Source organism: Triticum aestivum, chromosome 2B, assembly GCF_018294505.1.
Source record: "Triticum aestivum cultivar Chinese Spring chromosome 2B, IWGSC CS RefSeq v2.1, whole genome shotgun sequence".
NCBI lineage: Eukaryota > Viridiplantae > Streptophyta > Magnoliopsida > Poales > Poaceae > Triticum > Triticum aestivum.
The window spans coordinates 101,315,222-101,329,835 of NC_057798.1; the positions used below are offsets into that span (position 1 = coordinate 101,315,222).

The 14,614-nt window shown below is 42.4% G+C and overlaps 1 protein-coding gene across 1 annotated transcript; it reads right to left on the bottom strand.

The window, feature by feature from the left end:
• Nucleotides 1–293: 293 nt before the first annotated feature.
• On the bottom strand, nucleotides 294–2,936 carry LOC123040636 (peroxidase 2). Its single transcript, XM_044463421.1, has 4 exons — nucleotides 2,733–2,936; nucleotides 1,404–1,595; nucleotides 769–934; nucleotides 294–682 (listed from the first exon to the last, which is right to left on the bottom strand). The coding sequence occupies exons 1-4, from the start codon at nucleotides 2,934–2,936 to the stop codon at nucleotides 294–296; spliced, it is 951 nt and encodes a 316-aa protein (XP_044319356.1).
• Nucleotides 2,937–14,614: the final 11,678 nt, after the last annotated feature.

Here is a 14,614-nt window from a genome sequence, read left to right on the forward strand (position 1 = left end):
GGAGGGAAGAACTATGACCTGGCTTGGGTCAGGACCTCCGGAGACCATTGAGCTTAACTCCTTTGATTGTAATCCTGTGTGAAGTGAGTAACACAAGTTTTCCCGAAAAAAAAAAAGCAATCATCCGTTGCTTTTGCACGAGAATTTTGTTACACATGCACAAGTACAATTTTCAACCACCCGCCGGAATACACACGCTAGCGTACTCGTAGGTGTTGGAACTGGTCTCCGAGACCTTATTTATTTCATTCCTGTTTCTGCGTATCGGCAGCAGTGCGTCGGCGGCGTGGAGATTACGAGTTGACCTTGGAGCAGACGAGCCTGATCTGCCCCTGCGTCCCCGTCTTGGGCGCGATGTTCCCCATCTTCACCATGGCCGTTGCGAAGGCGTTGTTGAATGTCGCCGCGCTGGACGCGAAGCTCATGACTGTGTTGTCGGCGCCGCCGCCGTTGAACAGCACCTGGTCCGAGTGTAGGAGCCCCTTCTGGGAAATCAGGTTGCTGTAATAGGCGTTGTCGAACGCGTTGGGCGTCGCTGTGTCCAGCGGCGCTAGGCTGCTGTCGCCGCCGGACTGGGGGCAGTTTGCCTTGAGCGCCGTCGCGAAGGCCGTGTTGATGTTGGCCTCGTTGTAGATCCTGTTCCTGAAAAACCGGCACTGCGATTGTCCGAGCGTGTGGGCGCCTGTAAAGCCATGTCAGAATGTCTCTCTAGCGAGCCGTTGTACTAGTAAAGTTTGAGTTGAGAGAAATCATGTCGATGGTTTGTACCTAAGAGCGCAACCATGTCTGTCAGGCTGAGCTGCTTGTTGGCGAACGAGGTTGTGAGGTTTTGGAGGTCGAAAGTTGGAGGTGGAAGGTCATTTTCTGCATTGGTCTTGCTTGCGGTGGTGGAGTCCCTCCTCCCGAGAAGAACAGGCCATGTTGGCCCTCCCAGCTGCACAAGATTTTAATTTCAAACCACAGCCAAGAAAGTACTCCCTCCGTCCCATAATGTAAGACGTTTTTTGACACTACACTAGAGTCAAAAAACGTCTACATTATGGGACGAAAAGAAAAAACGTCTTACATTATGGGACGGATAGAGTAGTTCATATATACTCCCCGGTTTCACAATATAAGGTGTATTGATTTTTGTGCAGGTCAACCATTTGAATATTTGACTAAGATTATAGAATAAAATAAGAACATCTGCAATATTTGATAGATAAAATATGACACTATTTTTCATAAAGGATCAAATGATATAATTTTTGTATTGTGGATATTGACATATTTTTCTAAAAACTAGGTCAAACTTGCACTCATTTTGATTTTTTGAAAAAATAAATACACTTTATATAAAAAAACCGAGGTGCAGAATCATGTGCAGAATCACACGCATTAGTGCTAACTGTAGAGCTTACCGCAACGACGGAGTCACGGGCAGCGACGGCGAGGATGTCGGCACAGGAGACGGTCTGCGTGCACGCGGCCTCGACCTGGGTCTTGATGTTGTCTATGACGTTCATGCCTCGAATGGAACCGGCGTTGGGAGCAGCTCCCTGCTCGCCGACGAAGCTCCCGGTGTCCGCCAACAGAACGGACCCGTCACATCCCTGAAAAAAAAAGTATAGAAATAGCATAAAACTAATAATTTACAGGCTAGGGTTCCAAAAAACTACCGGTTTTTAATTTTTCTCAGATAATTACCAAGTGAGCGGTCCGCCGTTTCAAAAAAACCCAAAACACTCGTTGCTAGCGATTTAAACCATTTTATGACAGGTCGGGCCCACCTCTAAACAATCCGTTTGTTTGACCGTTCTGTTTGACCGTTACCTTACATGTGGGACCCACGTGTAAGTTATCTCTTCTTCCTCCATCTTCTATTCTCTCCTCTGCCTCTTTCTTCTTCCTCTCCCCCTACCCGACTACCCCCACCCGCCGACGACCACCTCCACCATTCACCGCGCGCTAAGAGAAGGTCGACGACGGGAACGAAGGCCGTGCGGAGGAGCAGCCGCAGCATAGGAGCATAGGCCGCTGGCTTCCGTGTGCCATGGCCAGGAGCGTGCCCGCAACGCCCAAGAGCAAGGGGCGCCTCTCGCAACGCTAAGAAGAACGGGCCGCCACCATCCGCCCAAGGAGCACGGGCCGCCACCAGCCGCGCCATGGCCAGGGGCTTGGGCCGCCGCGCGCAGGAGCACGGGCCACCGCACGCCATGGCCAGGAGCAGCGGCAACAGCCGGCAGGGAACTCCGCCACCCAGTGCGCCCGCCTCGCGCCGAAGAACGCGGCGGCCGAGCCACCTCCTTTCTCTAGCGCACGCGGGTTAGCCTCAAGGGCCTGATTGCTTTTTCTAAAAACTTTCAGGGACCCGATTGCTTTTTTAGGAAACTTATAGGGGTTGTTTGTAAATGTATAAAGAATAGATTTTTATATTAGAATATGACAAAGGGACACTGACAAGTGGACCCCACATGTAAGGTAACGGTCAAACAGATGGTCAAACTAACGATTTTCTTACATGCGGGTCCCAACTGTCATAATTGCGATCAATTTTAAAGCACTCTATGATTAGGGTTTTTTGAAACAGCGGACCGCTCACTTGGTAGTTATCTGAGAAAAATTAAAAACCGGTAGTTTTTTGGAACCCTAGCCTGTAAAGTAGTAGTTTTATGCTATTTACTCCATTTATCAGTACTACTTAACGTCCATGCATATGCTACAACTGCCTAAGGTTATGTGAGACTTGCATCAACAAAGCAGTCGTGGAAGTGCAGCCGGACCAGCGACGCCCCCATGCGGGGCTCGCTGTTCACTGCGGCCTGGACCGCGGTTTGGATGATGAACAGCGCGCTCGGGCACGATGTGAGGTAGAACGTCGGCGACAGCTGCCCCGACGCCGCGGAGGCCATTGCCACGAGCACCAGTAAGCTAGGACATGGAGCAGAAGACATCGCTAGATCACTAGCGTATAATAGACAATGTTATTTGGTATTTCTGTCTCGCCTTTTTTTGTGTTGGCCGTGGCTTGCAAGAGAACCATACCAGCATTGCACATATATATAGCTAGAAGAGATTCTGGAGCCACGGTACCCTTGGCTAAAACGTCCACAGTTTGTGCCTAACTTGACTCTTGAGAATCATTATCGTCGAGCAAGGTTACCCCACAAGCGATTAGCATGGACATAAACATCTATTCCGCATGAGCTTAACATGGAACGTTCTCATATTGATTTGATTGCGTATTCAACATAAAATTATACGGCCAACACCAAGTTGGCACTATTCGGGCAAAGAATTTGGCTGCATTATTCGCTCAGTGTATGCATGATTGCATATGGCAGTTCGATATGGCCTTATTATATTGCTTAGGCGAAAACATGCACTCAGTGGCATATCATATCGGCAGGATACATACACCACACATGTGGTTTGTCTCTAAACGACGTGGCAGTTTGATCTATGAGCAGGAGGTACCAACTAATCCACAGAAGTTGTGTATAATGTGTCATTATCTCCCTCTTCTATATGGGTTAAACACATGGGATAAGCTATAACTAGCTAGTAATGGGTTCAAATACAAACTCGAGTACGTGGGTTACCATAGAGGAGATCCGATTAATATGTTGAATGTAAATGAGAATGAATCGAACTTGTATCTTTCATTGATCATCGGATGGTATTTATACAAGGCTTTGCGTCTCTTGGCAAAGTCGGTTACAAGGAGAAGGCGCTTGTTCGGTGATCACAGGCGTCTGTACAATGAGAAGGCGTCCGTACGGACACATGCGTCCGTACAGCGCTTTGGGCATACAAACCGTCTATTACGGTTATAAACTAATTCCAACACCCCCTTGCACAAAGCTACGTCTTGTATGTCTTGTGTCCTTATATAATCTTGAAAATACTCCATGTAGTCTTGATGATCTCTGAAGTTGATAATTACTCCCCCAAAACCCTGTGGGAAAAATGTGAGGAGAATAATATTTGATATGTTGTTAAAACTCCTTAAAAACCCAGTGGAAAAAATAAAAAGAAAATGGTACAACATATAATGGTAATTGTCTCTTTGATAACTTATATATGAGAAAAACCTTGAGAGGATAAAACTCATTGGTAAGTTTAGAGGACAATTTATATGCCTTGTATACATCTGTTAAAAACCCCGGTGGGGAAAATAGGAAGTATGACATATATTCTTGTGTTGATATTACCTCATTAAAAACCTTGATGAGAACCTTGAAAGTAAACTCATAAAGGGAAAAAGAGTGTAAGATAATGTTTGAATAGGTTATAATTCAGGAAGTGACCCCCCCCGGATCCTTGCAATTTAGGTGCAATATGCGTAGTGATATTGCTTTTGTATAACCGGTTTGCATCCGAGCAACACAAATATTATTATCTTTGTAGATAATAATTGGTGATTCAATAGAACCAATGTTGTATGTGTTTTAGCATTCCGTGAATCCACATATATTTATGTGAAGCCTTGTATTTCAGAATGATAGGTGGTTGTAGCCACTAGAGTCCTTTTGAAGACAACAATGGAATGGCAAGCCCACCATATAGGTACAAGAAGCCTATTAATGATCTGACATCACGGGGATTGGATAAGTAGTCAGATGTATCAGCGCATCCGATGATATTGGAGTTCAGATTTCTCTAAAATTTTACAAATAGGTTAAGGTATTTGGTGCATTGGAGATATCGAAAGATACTCTTGTTCCCGTCCACTAGTGTTAGGTCGAATGGCACTGAGATATGGAACATCATGTCCCAGCATCTCGTCTGCATCTTTTATGGTTTTGAATGTATGTTTCTCTACGTCTAGAGATTGAACACCCATAGTGTTTAGATGGATATGACTTGTCCATATTTCAATTTCTCCAATAATTTCTGGATATAGGTAAAACGGTGTACCATATTTCTTGAGTGAAGGTGCTCGAATCGTAGCTAAAGTAAAAAAAAAATGGGTATTTACTTATATCCTTCTTCTCGAAATCCGTCTTTAGATGATTACGTGTTTCATGAAAATCTTCTATGATGCTAATGATGTTATAATCATAACATACACTGATTATGAATATCATACTCAAAATTTCTTGGTGAACACGTGTGAAAAATCATCATTGTTAGAGTATTCCTTTTGTAAAAGGAACTCACTAAGTCGGTTGTACCTTTCGACTATTGTAAGTCATGTAGTGACTTATAGTTTACACTATGTATGTTGCGATTTCTGTCTGGATTCATAATTGGGATTCCTATGAGGGACTTGTATGTATGAATCAAGTGACACATGAGTATATGGTCACTACATCTGTCAACTGCATAAATAGATGATTTGTACTGCCATTGAGACAAGTTATCGGAAAGTGATTCCACTTGTGTCTAGAGAATGTATTTTGGGTATCTGCGTGAACCTTTATGCTACATGCCTTGCTATTGACTCACCACCTTGTTGCTCTCATTCCACTTTTGGACGAAAACTGGTGTAGGTATTTCTTTTGTGTATACCTTTCATTTATTGAGCAAGACTATTTCTCCTTGGGTTGCTTCCTTTGATTAGTCCAGTCCAAGCGAGTGCTTTTCAAATTCTGCCATGGCCATGGTCTTTGGATCTGGATCATTGTAAAGGTTGTTTGCAATATGGTGGAGAATGTATGTCGACAGTTGTAGGCTTTAGTTATATGATTCTCCAGAATATATATAGTTGGTGAAAATCTTGTTTACCCTTGGTGACTCTTCGTGGTTTCCCAATACGGTCGAGTCTAGGTATTCCGATACCCCAGTCATTGTGTGCACTATTGAGCTGGGTTGTGGTGGTTTTTCATCCACTGGGTGTATACTACCCATTTTGTGTCTATCAACGTTAAGTTGACTTGCATTTACTGTTTCGAGGGTTTCTTCCTCACTTTCCTTTGTTGCTTGCAAGAAGCTGAATCCTGCTTTGTGATCGTACTTCTCGCCCTCTTGATTTGGACAAAGAGTTGAGTGGTTTTGTTGGTACCTCCACTCTTTCTGGCACAATTGTTGCAAGATTATAGGATTCTTTTACATATTTGTAGCCAGTAATGGATTTGGCAGGTTATTTGCAACCTATTACAAAGTTTTCTGAACGTGAAGTTCAATGTCTTGAGTACGTGAATTTGAGGCAGAAATGTGTCGAACATTCCAATTAATTTCCTGGCATTCATTTTTGGTACTTAAAGTCTCCCCCTAATGCCTTGAAATTTTCCTCACTAAGCATCCTAGCCTTGAATAACTCCCCCTGATAGGGGCTTCAGGTATTTGACGGAAATACAGTTATTCCTCACATAGATCCTAATTTTCTGTGAAGGGCCATTGATGTATGACGTGGTGGTGATATTGGTATGCAACCAAATAATCGCAGATGGGAAATTCTTTTGATTTGCACGTACTAGTTTTAGAGGGAAGGTACTACGAGATGTAGTATGCGGCAGTTGAATCATGTCAGCAGGGTGTAAAACTGCATGACTCCAACTCAAGGTTGGTAGTTTGCAATTCATTAGTCAGACGTGCTATGAGCTTAATTTTCTTTCACAACCCAGCCATTTTGAGTGTGGATATATGGGACCAAGTGCTGAGCTTCAGTCCATATGCCATACAATATCATTGAAGGCTAGTGAGGAGAGTTGAACTGTGTTGTCCATTCGAATTGACTTGATTCGATTTTGTAAATAATGAGCTTGTAATTTAATACCTTATCTCATTATTATGGAAAATACATGGTTGTGTGGCTAGTAGGCACACATGGGACCATGGTGGAGATGTGTCTATTAGAACCATGAAATTCTTTAAAAGTCCACACAATGGTTGGATATCCTCACAAACTACGAATATTGTGAGAATTTAGCATAATATAAACCACGACTAATGGAATTGTTGATAATTTTCCGCATCATCCATATGTTGGGATGAACAAGGCGTTCATGCCAAGTTTGGAATGCATTAGCATTCTGGAAAATTACCTTATTCACAACATATGTAACGGGTTCGTGCAATACCGACAATAGGTGATTCTGCATTAAAAAAATGCCTTTCATATCCGTTGTTATTGGTAAAAGGGAGATACTACTCCTCTTTGTTGTCATCATAAGTTACGACATGGAAACCATTCTGTCGGATATCTCTGCACTTATAGGGTACAACTTGAACCAATATACTATAAAGTGTTCTTGGTTAATACTTTTATACCCATAGGGAGTGTAGTGTGGCACGACCAAAGCCAACAATTCTTGTATCATGTCAAACGATTATTAAAATATATCCTTGTCTCTTGGTGAGATTTTTGAATATATATTTCCCTTATGTGTAGAGTTTTTGGTTGCATTGTCCACAAAGAATATTTTCTCTTCCATCGGATTGACTCCCGTAGAATTCTATATATAGAATTGAGAATTTTCAATGTGAAAATCTTTATTAGATATATAGAACACATACAAATTTATTTGTATCATGAGTGCTGATACAATATACTGTGATTTACAGTATTTGATAACACCTACATATTTATTAAATAAATAGATGTTGATAAGGAGTTGATAGACTAGTAAAGTCTCCAAACATGTCATTTGAAGCATATTCGATGACCATGTTCTCCGTGTTTATGGGATTTTTTGACGGTTGGAGAGTCTTGTTGTTACATAATGTGAACAAATGACTACCTTGGTATTGTCAGATTGAAGATTGAAGTTTTCTTCATATCTTTACCCTTGAGAAGGCCAATTGTGTCACGTGGATTTTTGATACAAATTGACCATATGTGGCTTGTACTTCTTGTTGCGTTTGCATGTACCCTTCGAGTTCGTTGATTGGTTTCTAGTAGAGCCATCGAACTTGTTGTAATTCTGAAAATTTGCACGTACTACGGGTGGAGGAGAGACACGAAGGAATTCATCAAGTTTCTCCCCCCTAGAGTAGTGCATTAATGTGATCGGAATAAATTAGGTACTTTAGCATGGTATTATTGCTATAGAATCCTGTCAGCGGAAAACATAGTAGATAATGTCTTCTATCTTCTCCATTTTGTAGGTTCTTTTTCGCAAATCGCAAGCTGAAGCAAAAGTTATGAACCTCATGATTATTGTCTCCGACAGATATGAAATCTTTGAGCCGGGAATGATTTAAATCATGACATGCTTTAGGCAGTATGATTACCTTTTGCTATTCATAACTAATTTAGAACTTTCCCACATGGTGTTTATAGTTTTCGCCATCAAATATTCATAATTATGATCTGGATGGATCCATATGAATTTGATCGACTAGCCGCACATCTATCCCATTGGGATTTTGAAATGCCGCTATGATTCCACGAGACGCATGGTTGACCTTAATATTCATAGCCCATGTATGATAGTTGTGACCGTCGAGAAAGAAATCATCGAATTTTTGTCATCTTGGCATACATGAGGTTGAAACCATACATTTGTTCAATCTACTTGTATGTAGATTGAAATCGTCATGGTTATGTGCTAACAAAATTTGCAAAATTGTGAGTTCAAGTGAATACTTGAAGTATGTTTGATGTAGAACTCAAAACATCTATGACTACACTTTCGAGATATCACCATACTTATGGAGTCCGTCCCGTTTCGAGATATCACCAAATGGAGCCCGTCTCGTTTCGGGATATCAACAAATGAGGTCCGTCTCGTTTCGAGATATCAACATTTGTGGTCCGTCTCGTTTCGAAGGTAGTCACTTCACAATTTGTTTGCAAATCAGTTCAATTCGAATTAAGTCATTATGTGCCTTTTCAGCATTTTTGGACTTAATTGATGGTGAGTTGATATTTAATTTTGCAAGAAAATAAATTTCAATTGCAAAAATAATATTATTGTACCATTTATATATGTTATAGGGATTGCAAAATGCAGACACATTGAACATATAGTCATTGCCGCCGCGGCGCAGGATGCGGCGAGCTTCGGGTGGCAGCGTCGGTGGCCGCGCTGGTGACGGGAGGTCTCCGTCGGCTGCCGCCGGGTGGTTCCGGACGGCGCGCGTCGCCCAACCGCTGGTCATGAAGACCAAGCGCGCCAGGAGCACCACCGTGCCAGGGGGCCGCGGCCGCGTACACGGCGGACCGCAAGGATGCAAGCCGTGCTATACCGCGGGCAGCCGAGGCAAGCGCGGACGCGAGCGTTGCGGAGGTTCGCGCTGGGCCGATCACCGCGATGGGTGCTGTTGGCCACCGCCGCCGGTCCTGCGAAGGAGGTCGCGATGGGGAAGCCTCAGGAAATTTACTTACCGATGTTTCTGATCTTCCTATCCCCCTTCTTCCTCTCTTCTTTTCTGTAGACTCAATTCACTCGGTGGCGAGCGTGAGCGCCGCCGGGCTCCATTTGCCGGTGCGGCCGAAGTAGCATCTTGGCGGCGGGACGCCAATGGCCAGGAGACGGCGGCGAGCGCCCGTGCGCGGCGAAGATGGAGTGGTGGCCGGCGGTGACGGGGATGATGGCCACGGCCTCCGCCGGGGGTACCTGCATCGAGTCCGAAGGCGCCCGCACGCGCTGGGTACCGTCCGATGGGCCAAGGTCCGTGCGCCGTCACCTCGTCCTCCAGGCACCGACCTCTCCCTTTCTTCCGTTCTTCTTTTCCTGTGATTCTGGGCAGACCTCTCGGCAGAGCAAGTGCTGGTAACATGTTGAATGTAAATGAGAATGAATCGAACTTCTATCTTTCATTGATCATCGGATGGTATTTATACAAGGTTTTGCGTCTCTTGGCAAAGTCAGTTACAAGGAGAAGGCGCTTGTTCGGTGATCATAGGCGTCTGTACAATGAGAAGGCGTCCGTACGGACACATGGGTCCATACGGCGCTTTGGGCATACAAACCGTCTATTACGGTTATAAACTAATTCCAACATAATATACATGATTAACTGATCGTTTTCTTTATAATACAGAACATTTTTCTTTTTCTGAAATGAAGGATAAACTTTGCGACCTCTGCATTCTCAGACGCACACACATCTATATTGTATTAATATGGAATAATATTAATTAGGCCATGTATTATGGAATATCGATTTTATTTTATAGTAATCACCTGGTCAACCCAATCCAGAGTGCACTATATCGGGTTTTAGCTTCTGTGGAGTTGGAACTTCACTTTCCCCTATGTGATCTTAAGGACCAACCCAAATCTGATTGGATCATTACCCCCCCCCCCCCTCCCACGCATTAATTGGAAATAAAATAAGTGCTTCAAAGCAGCACAACTTCATGTATTAAAAGTTGAAAATGGTATGAAGTTCACTGTTTTGTATACTATTGGGGACTATAATTATAGAATTTGGCTTATATATTCCAATAATGAGTCTGCTTTTATGAGCTTTTGGCCATCTTGATCAAGCAAGCTAGATGCACCCCACTTGTCCATACGAGAGCTTTCATATATTCATACCTCTATGTACAACCCAGTTGCATGACAATCTCTACTCCTTGCATTAATATCGATTATGAGGTCTTCCTCTTGGCCTAATGATCCCTTTTAGTGAAGCAAGATTATCTTTAATTTTGATTACTTTCAACCCCCAACATTATGTTCTTATGCCAATCATTAGGGCTCATACGTCTCCAACATATCTATAATTTTTGATGTATTCATGCCATGTTTATAATATTTCTACATGATTTTGGTATGATTTGGTTAGAACTAACCCAGACTGATGCTATTTTCAGCAGAACTACCGTGGTGTTGTTTTTGTGCAGAAATAAAAGTTCTCGGAATGCGCTGAAAATCAACGGAGATTTTTTTTGTAAAATATAAAAAATACTAGAACGAAAAGTTATCGGAGGGGAGTCCCGGGGGGCACATGAGGGTGGAGGGCGCCCCCACCCCCCCTGGGGCGCGCCCCTGTGCCTCGTGGACTCCCCGTGGGGCCTCCTGACTTTTGCTCGACGCCAACCTCTCCTATAAATCTCCAAACCTCCAGAAAATAACCTAGATCGGGAGTTTCACCGCTGCAGGCCTCTGTAGCCACCAAAAACCAATCGGGACCCTGTTCTGGCACCTTGTCGGAGGGGGAATCATCACCGGTGGCCATCTTCATCATCCCGGCGCTCTCAATGAGGAGGAGGGAGCTAGTTCACCCTCGTGGCTGAGGGTATGTACCAGTAGCTATGTGTTTGATCTCTCTCTCTCTCTCTCTCTCTCTCTCTCTCGTGTTCTTGATTTGGCACGATCTTGATGCACCGCGAGCTTTTCTATTATAGTTGGATCTTATGATGTTTCTCTCCCTCTACATTCTTGTAATGGATTGAGTTTTCCCTTTGAAGTTATCTTATCGGATTGAGTCTTTAACGACTTGAAAACACTTGATGTATGTCTTGCGTGGGATACCCGTGGTGACAATGGGGTATTCTATTGATTCACTTGATGTATGTTTTGGAGATCAACTTGCGAGTTCCGTGACCTTGGGAATCTATGCATAGGGGTTGGCACACGTTTTTGTCTTGACTCTCCGGTAGAAACTTTGGGGCACTCTTTGAAGTTCTTTGTGTTGGTTTGAATAGATGAATCTGAGATTATGTGATGCATATCGTATAATCAAACCCACGGATACTTGAGGTGACTGATACGTCTCCAACGTATCTACAATTTTTGATTGTTCCATGCTATTATATTACCTGTTTTGGATGTTTAATGGGCTTTACTATACGCTTTTATATTATTTTTGCGACTACCTATTAACCGGAGGCCCATTCCAAATTGCTGTTTTTTTGCCTATTTCAGTGTTTCGCAGAAAAGGAATATCAAACGGAGTCCAAACGGAATGAAACCTTTGGGAGAGTTATTTTTGTAACAAACACAATCCATGAGACTTGGAGTGGACGTCAAGAAGCAAACGAGGAAGCCGCGAGGCACGGAGGCGCGCCCTAGGGGGGTGGGCGCGCTCCCACCCTCGTGGGCCCCTTGTGGCTCCCCTGACCGACTTCCTTCGCCTATATATACTCATATACCCTGAAAACATCGAGGAGCACCACGAAACCCTATTTCCACTGCCGCAACCTTCTCTACCCGTGAGATCCCATCTTGGGGCCTTTTCCAACGCTCCGCCTGAGGGGGAATTGATCACAGAGGGCTTCTACATCAACGCCATAGCCTCTTCGATGAAGTGTGAGTAGTTTACCACAGACCTTCGGGTTAATAGTTATTAGCTAAATGGCTTCTTCTCTCTCTTTGGATCTCAATACAAAGTTCTCCTTGATCTTCTTGGAGATCTATTCGATGTAATTCTTTTTGCGGTGTGTTTGTCGAGATCCGATGAATTGTGCGTTTATGATCAAGATTATCTATGAACAATATTTGAATATCCTCTGAATTCTTTTATGTATGATTTGTTACCTTTGCAAGTCTCTTCGAATTATCAGTTTGGTTTGGCCTACTAGATTGATCTTTCTTGCAATGGGAGAAGTGCTTAGCTTTGGGTTCAATCTTGCAGTGTCCTTTCCCAGTGACAGCAGGGGAAGCAAGGCACGTATTGTATTGTTGCCATCGAGGATAACAAGATGGGGTTTATATCATACTGCTTGAGTTTATCCCTCTACATCATGTCATCTTGCCTAATGCGTTACTCTGTTCTTATGAACTTAATACTCTAGATGCATGCTGGATAGCGGTCGATGTGTGGAGTAATAGTAGTAGATGCAGAATCGTTTTGATCTACTTGTCGCGGACGTGATGCCTATATACATGATCATGCCTAGATATTCTCATAACTATGCACTTTTCTATCAATTGCTCAACAGTAATTTGTTCACCCACCGTAATACTTAGCTATCTTGAGAGAAGCCACTAGTGAAACCTATGGCCCCCGGGTCTATTTTCCATCATATAAGTTTCCAATCTATTTTATTTTGCAATCTTTACTTTCCAATCTATATCATAAAAATACCAAAAATATTTATTTATCTTATTATCTCTATCAGATCTCACTTTAGCAAGTGGCCGTGAAGGGATTGACAACCCTTTATCGCATTGGTTGCAAGGTTCTTATTTGTTTTTGTAGGTACAAGGGATTTGCGTGTAGCCTCCTACTGGATTGATACCTTGGTTCTCAAAAACTGAGGGAAATACTTACGCTACTTTGCTGCATCACCCTTTCCTCTTCAAGGGTAAACCAACGCATGCTCAAGAGGTAGCAAGAAGGATTTCTGGCGCCGTTGCCGGGGAGGTCTACATACAAGTCAAGACATACCAAGTACCTATCACAAACCCTGATCCCTCGCATTACATTATTTGCCATTTGCCTCTCGTTTTCCTTTCCCCCACTTCACCTTTGCCGTTTTATTCGCCCTCTTTTTCCCGTTCGCCTCTTTTTCGCTTGCCTCTTGTGTGCTTGTGTGTTGGATTGACTGTCATGATGGCTCAAGATAATACTAAATTGTGTGGTTTTTCCAATACCAACAATAATGATTTTCTTAGCACTCTGATTGCTCCTCTTACCGATGCTGAATCTTGTGAAATTAATGATGCCTTGTTAAATCTTGTCATGAAAGATCAATTCTCTGGCCTTCTTAGTGAAGATGCCGCTACTCATCTAAACAAATTTGTTGATTTGTGTGATATGCAAAAGAAGAAATACGTGGACAATGACATTGTTAAATTGAAGCTATTTCCGTTTTCGCTTAGAATCGTGCTAAAACTTGGTTTTCGTCTTTGCCTAAAAATAGTATTGATTCATGGAATAAGTGCAAAGATGCTTTTATTTCTAAGTATTTTCCTCCCGCTAAGATCATCTCTCTTAGAAACAATATTATGAATTTTAAGCAACTTGATCATGAACATGTTGCATAATCTTGGGAGAGGATGAAATTAATGATTCACAATTGCCCTACACATGGATTAAATTTATGGATGATCATACAAAAAATTTATGCCGGATTGAATTTTGCTTCCAGAAATATTTTAGATTTGGCCGCGGGAGGCACTTCTATGGAAATCACTTTAGGAGAAGCTACTAAACTCCTAGATAATACTATGGTGAATTATTCTCAATGGGACATCAAAAGATCTACTAGTAAAAAGGTTCATGCGATAGAAGAGATTAATGTTTTGAGTGGAAAGATGGATGAACTTATGAAGTTGTTTTCTAATAAGAGTTCTCCTATTGATCCTAATGATATGCATTTGTCTACTTTGATTGACAATAAAAATGAATCTATGGATGTGAATTTTGTTGGTAGGAATAATTTTGGTAACAACGCGTATAGAGGAAACTTTAATCCTATGCCTTTTCCTACTAATTCCTCTAATAATTATGGTAATTCCTACAACAATTCTTATGGAAATTTTAATAAGATGCCCTCTGATTTTGAGATTAGTGTTAAAGAATTTTTTTTTCTCAAAAGAATTTCAATGCTTTGCTTGAAGAAAAACCTTGAGAGGATAAAACTCATTGGTAAGTTTAGAGGACAATTTATATGCCTTGTATACATCTGTTAAAAACCCCGATGGGGAAAATAGGAAGTATGACATATATTCTTGTGTTGATATTACCTCATTAAAAACCTTGATGAGAACCTTGAAAGTAAACTCATAAAGGGAAAAAGAGTGTAAGATAATGTTTGAATAGGTTATAATTCAGGAAGTGACCCCCC

Excerpts from the sequence above, each read along its gene's own strand:
- LOC123040636 (XM_044463421.1), bottom strand. The coding sequence starts at position 2,936 with ATGTCTTCTGCTCCATGTCCTAGCTTACTGGTGCTCGTGGCAATGGCC. Across the intron at positions 1,596-2,732 it reads TCCACGACTGCTTTGTTGAT|GGATGTGACGGGTCCGTTCT; the intron begins GCAAGTCTCACA and ends TTTTTTTTTCAG. Across the intron at positions 935-1,403 it reads CCCGTGACTCCGTCGTTGCG|CTGGGAGGGCCAACATGGCC; the intron begins GTAAGCTCTACA and ends AATCTTGTGCAG.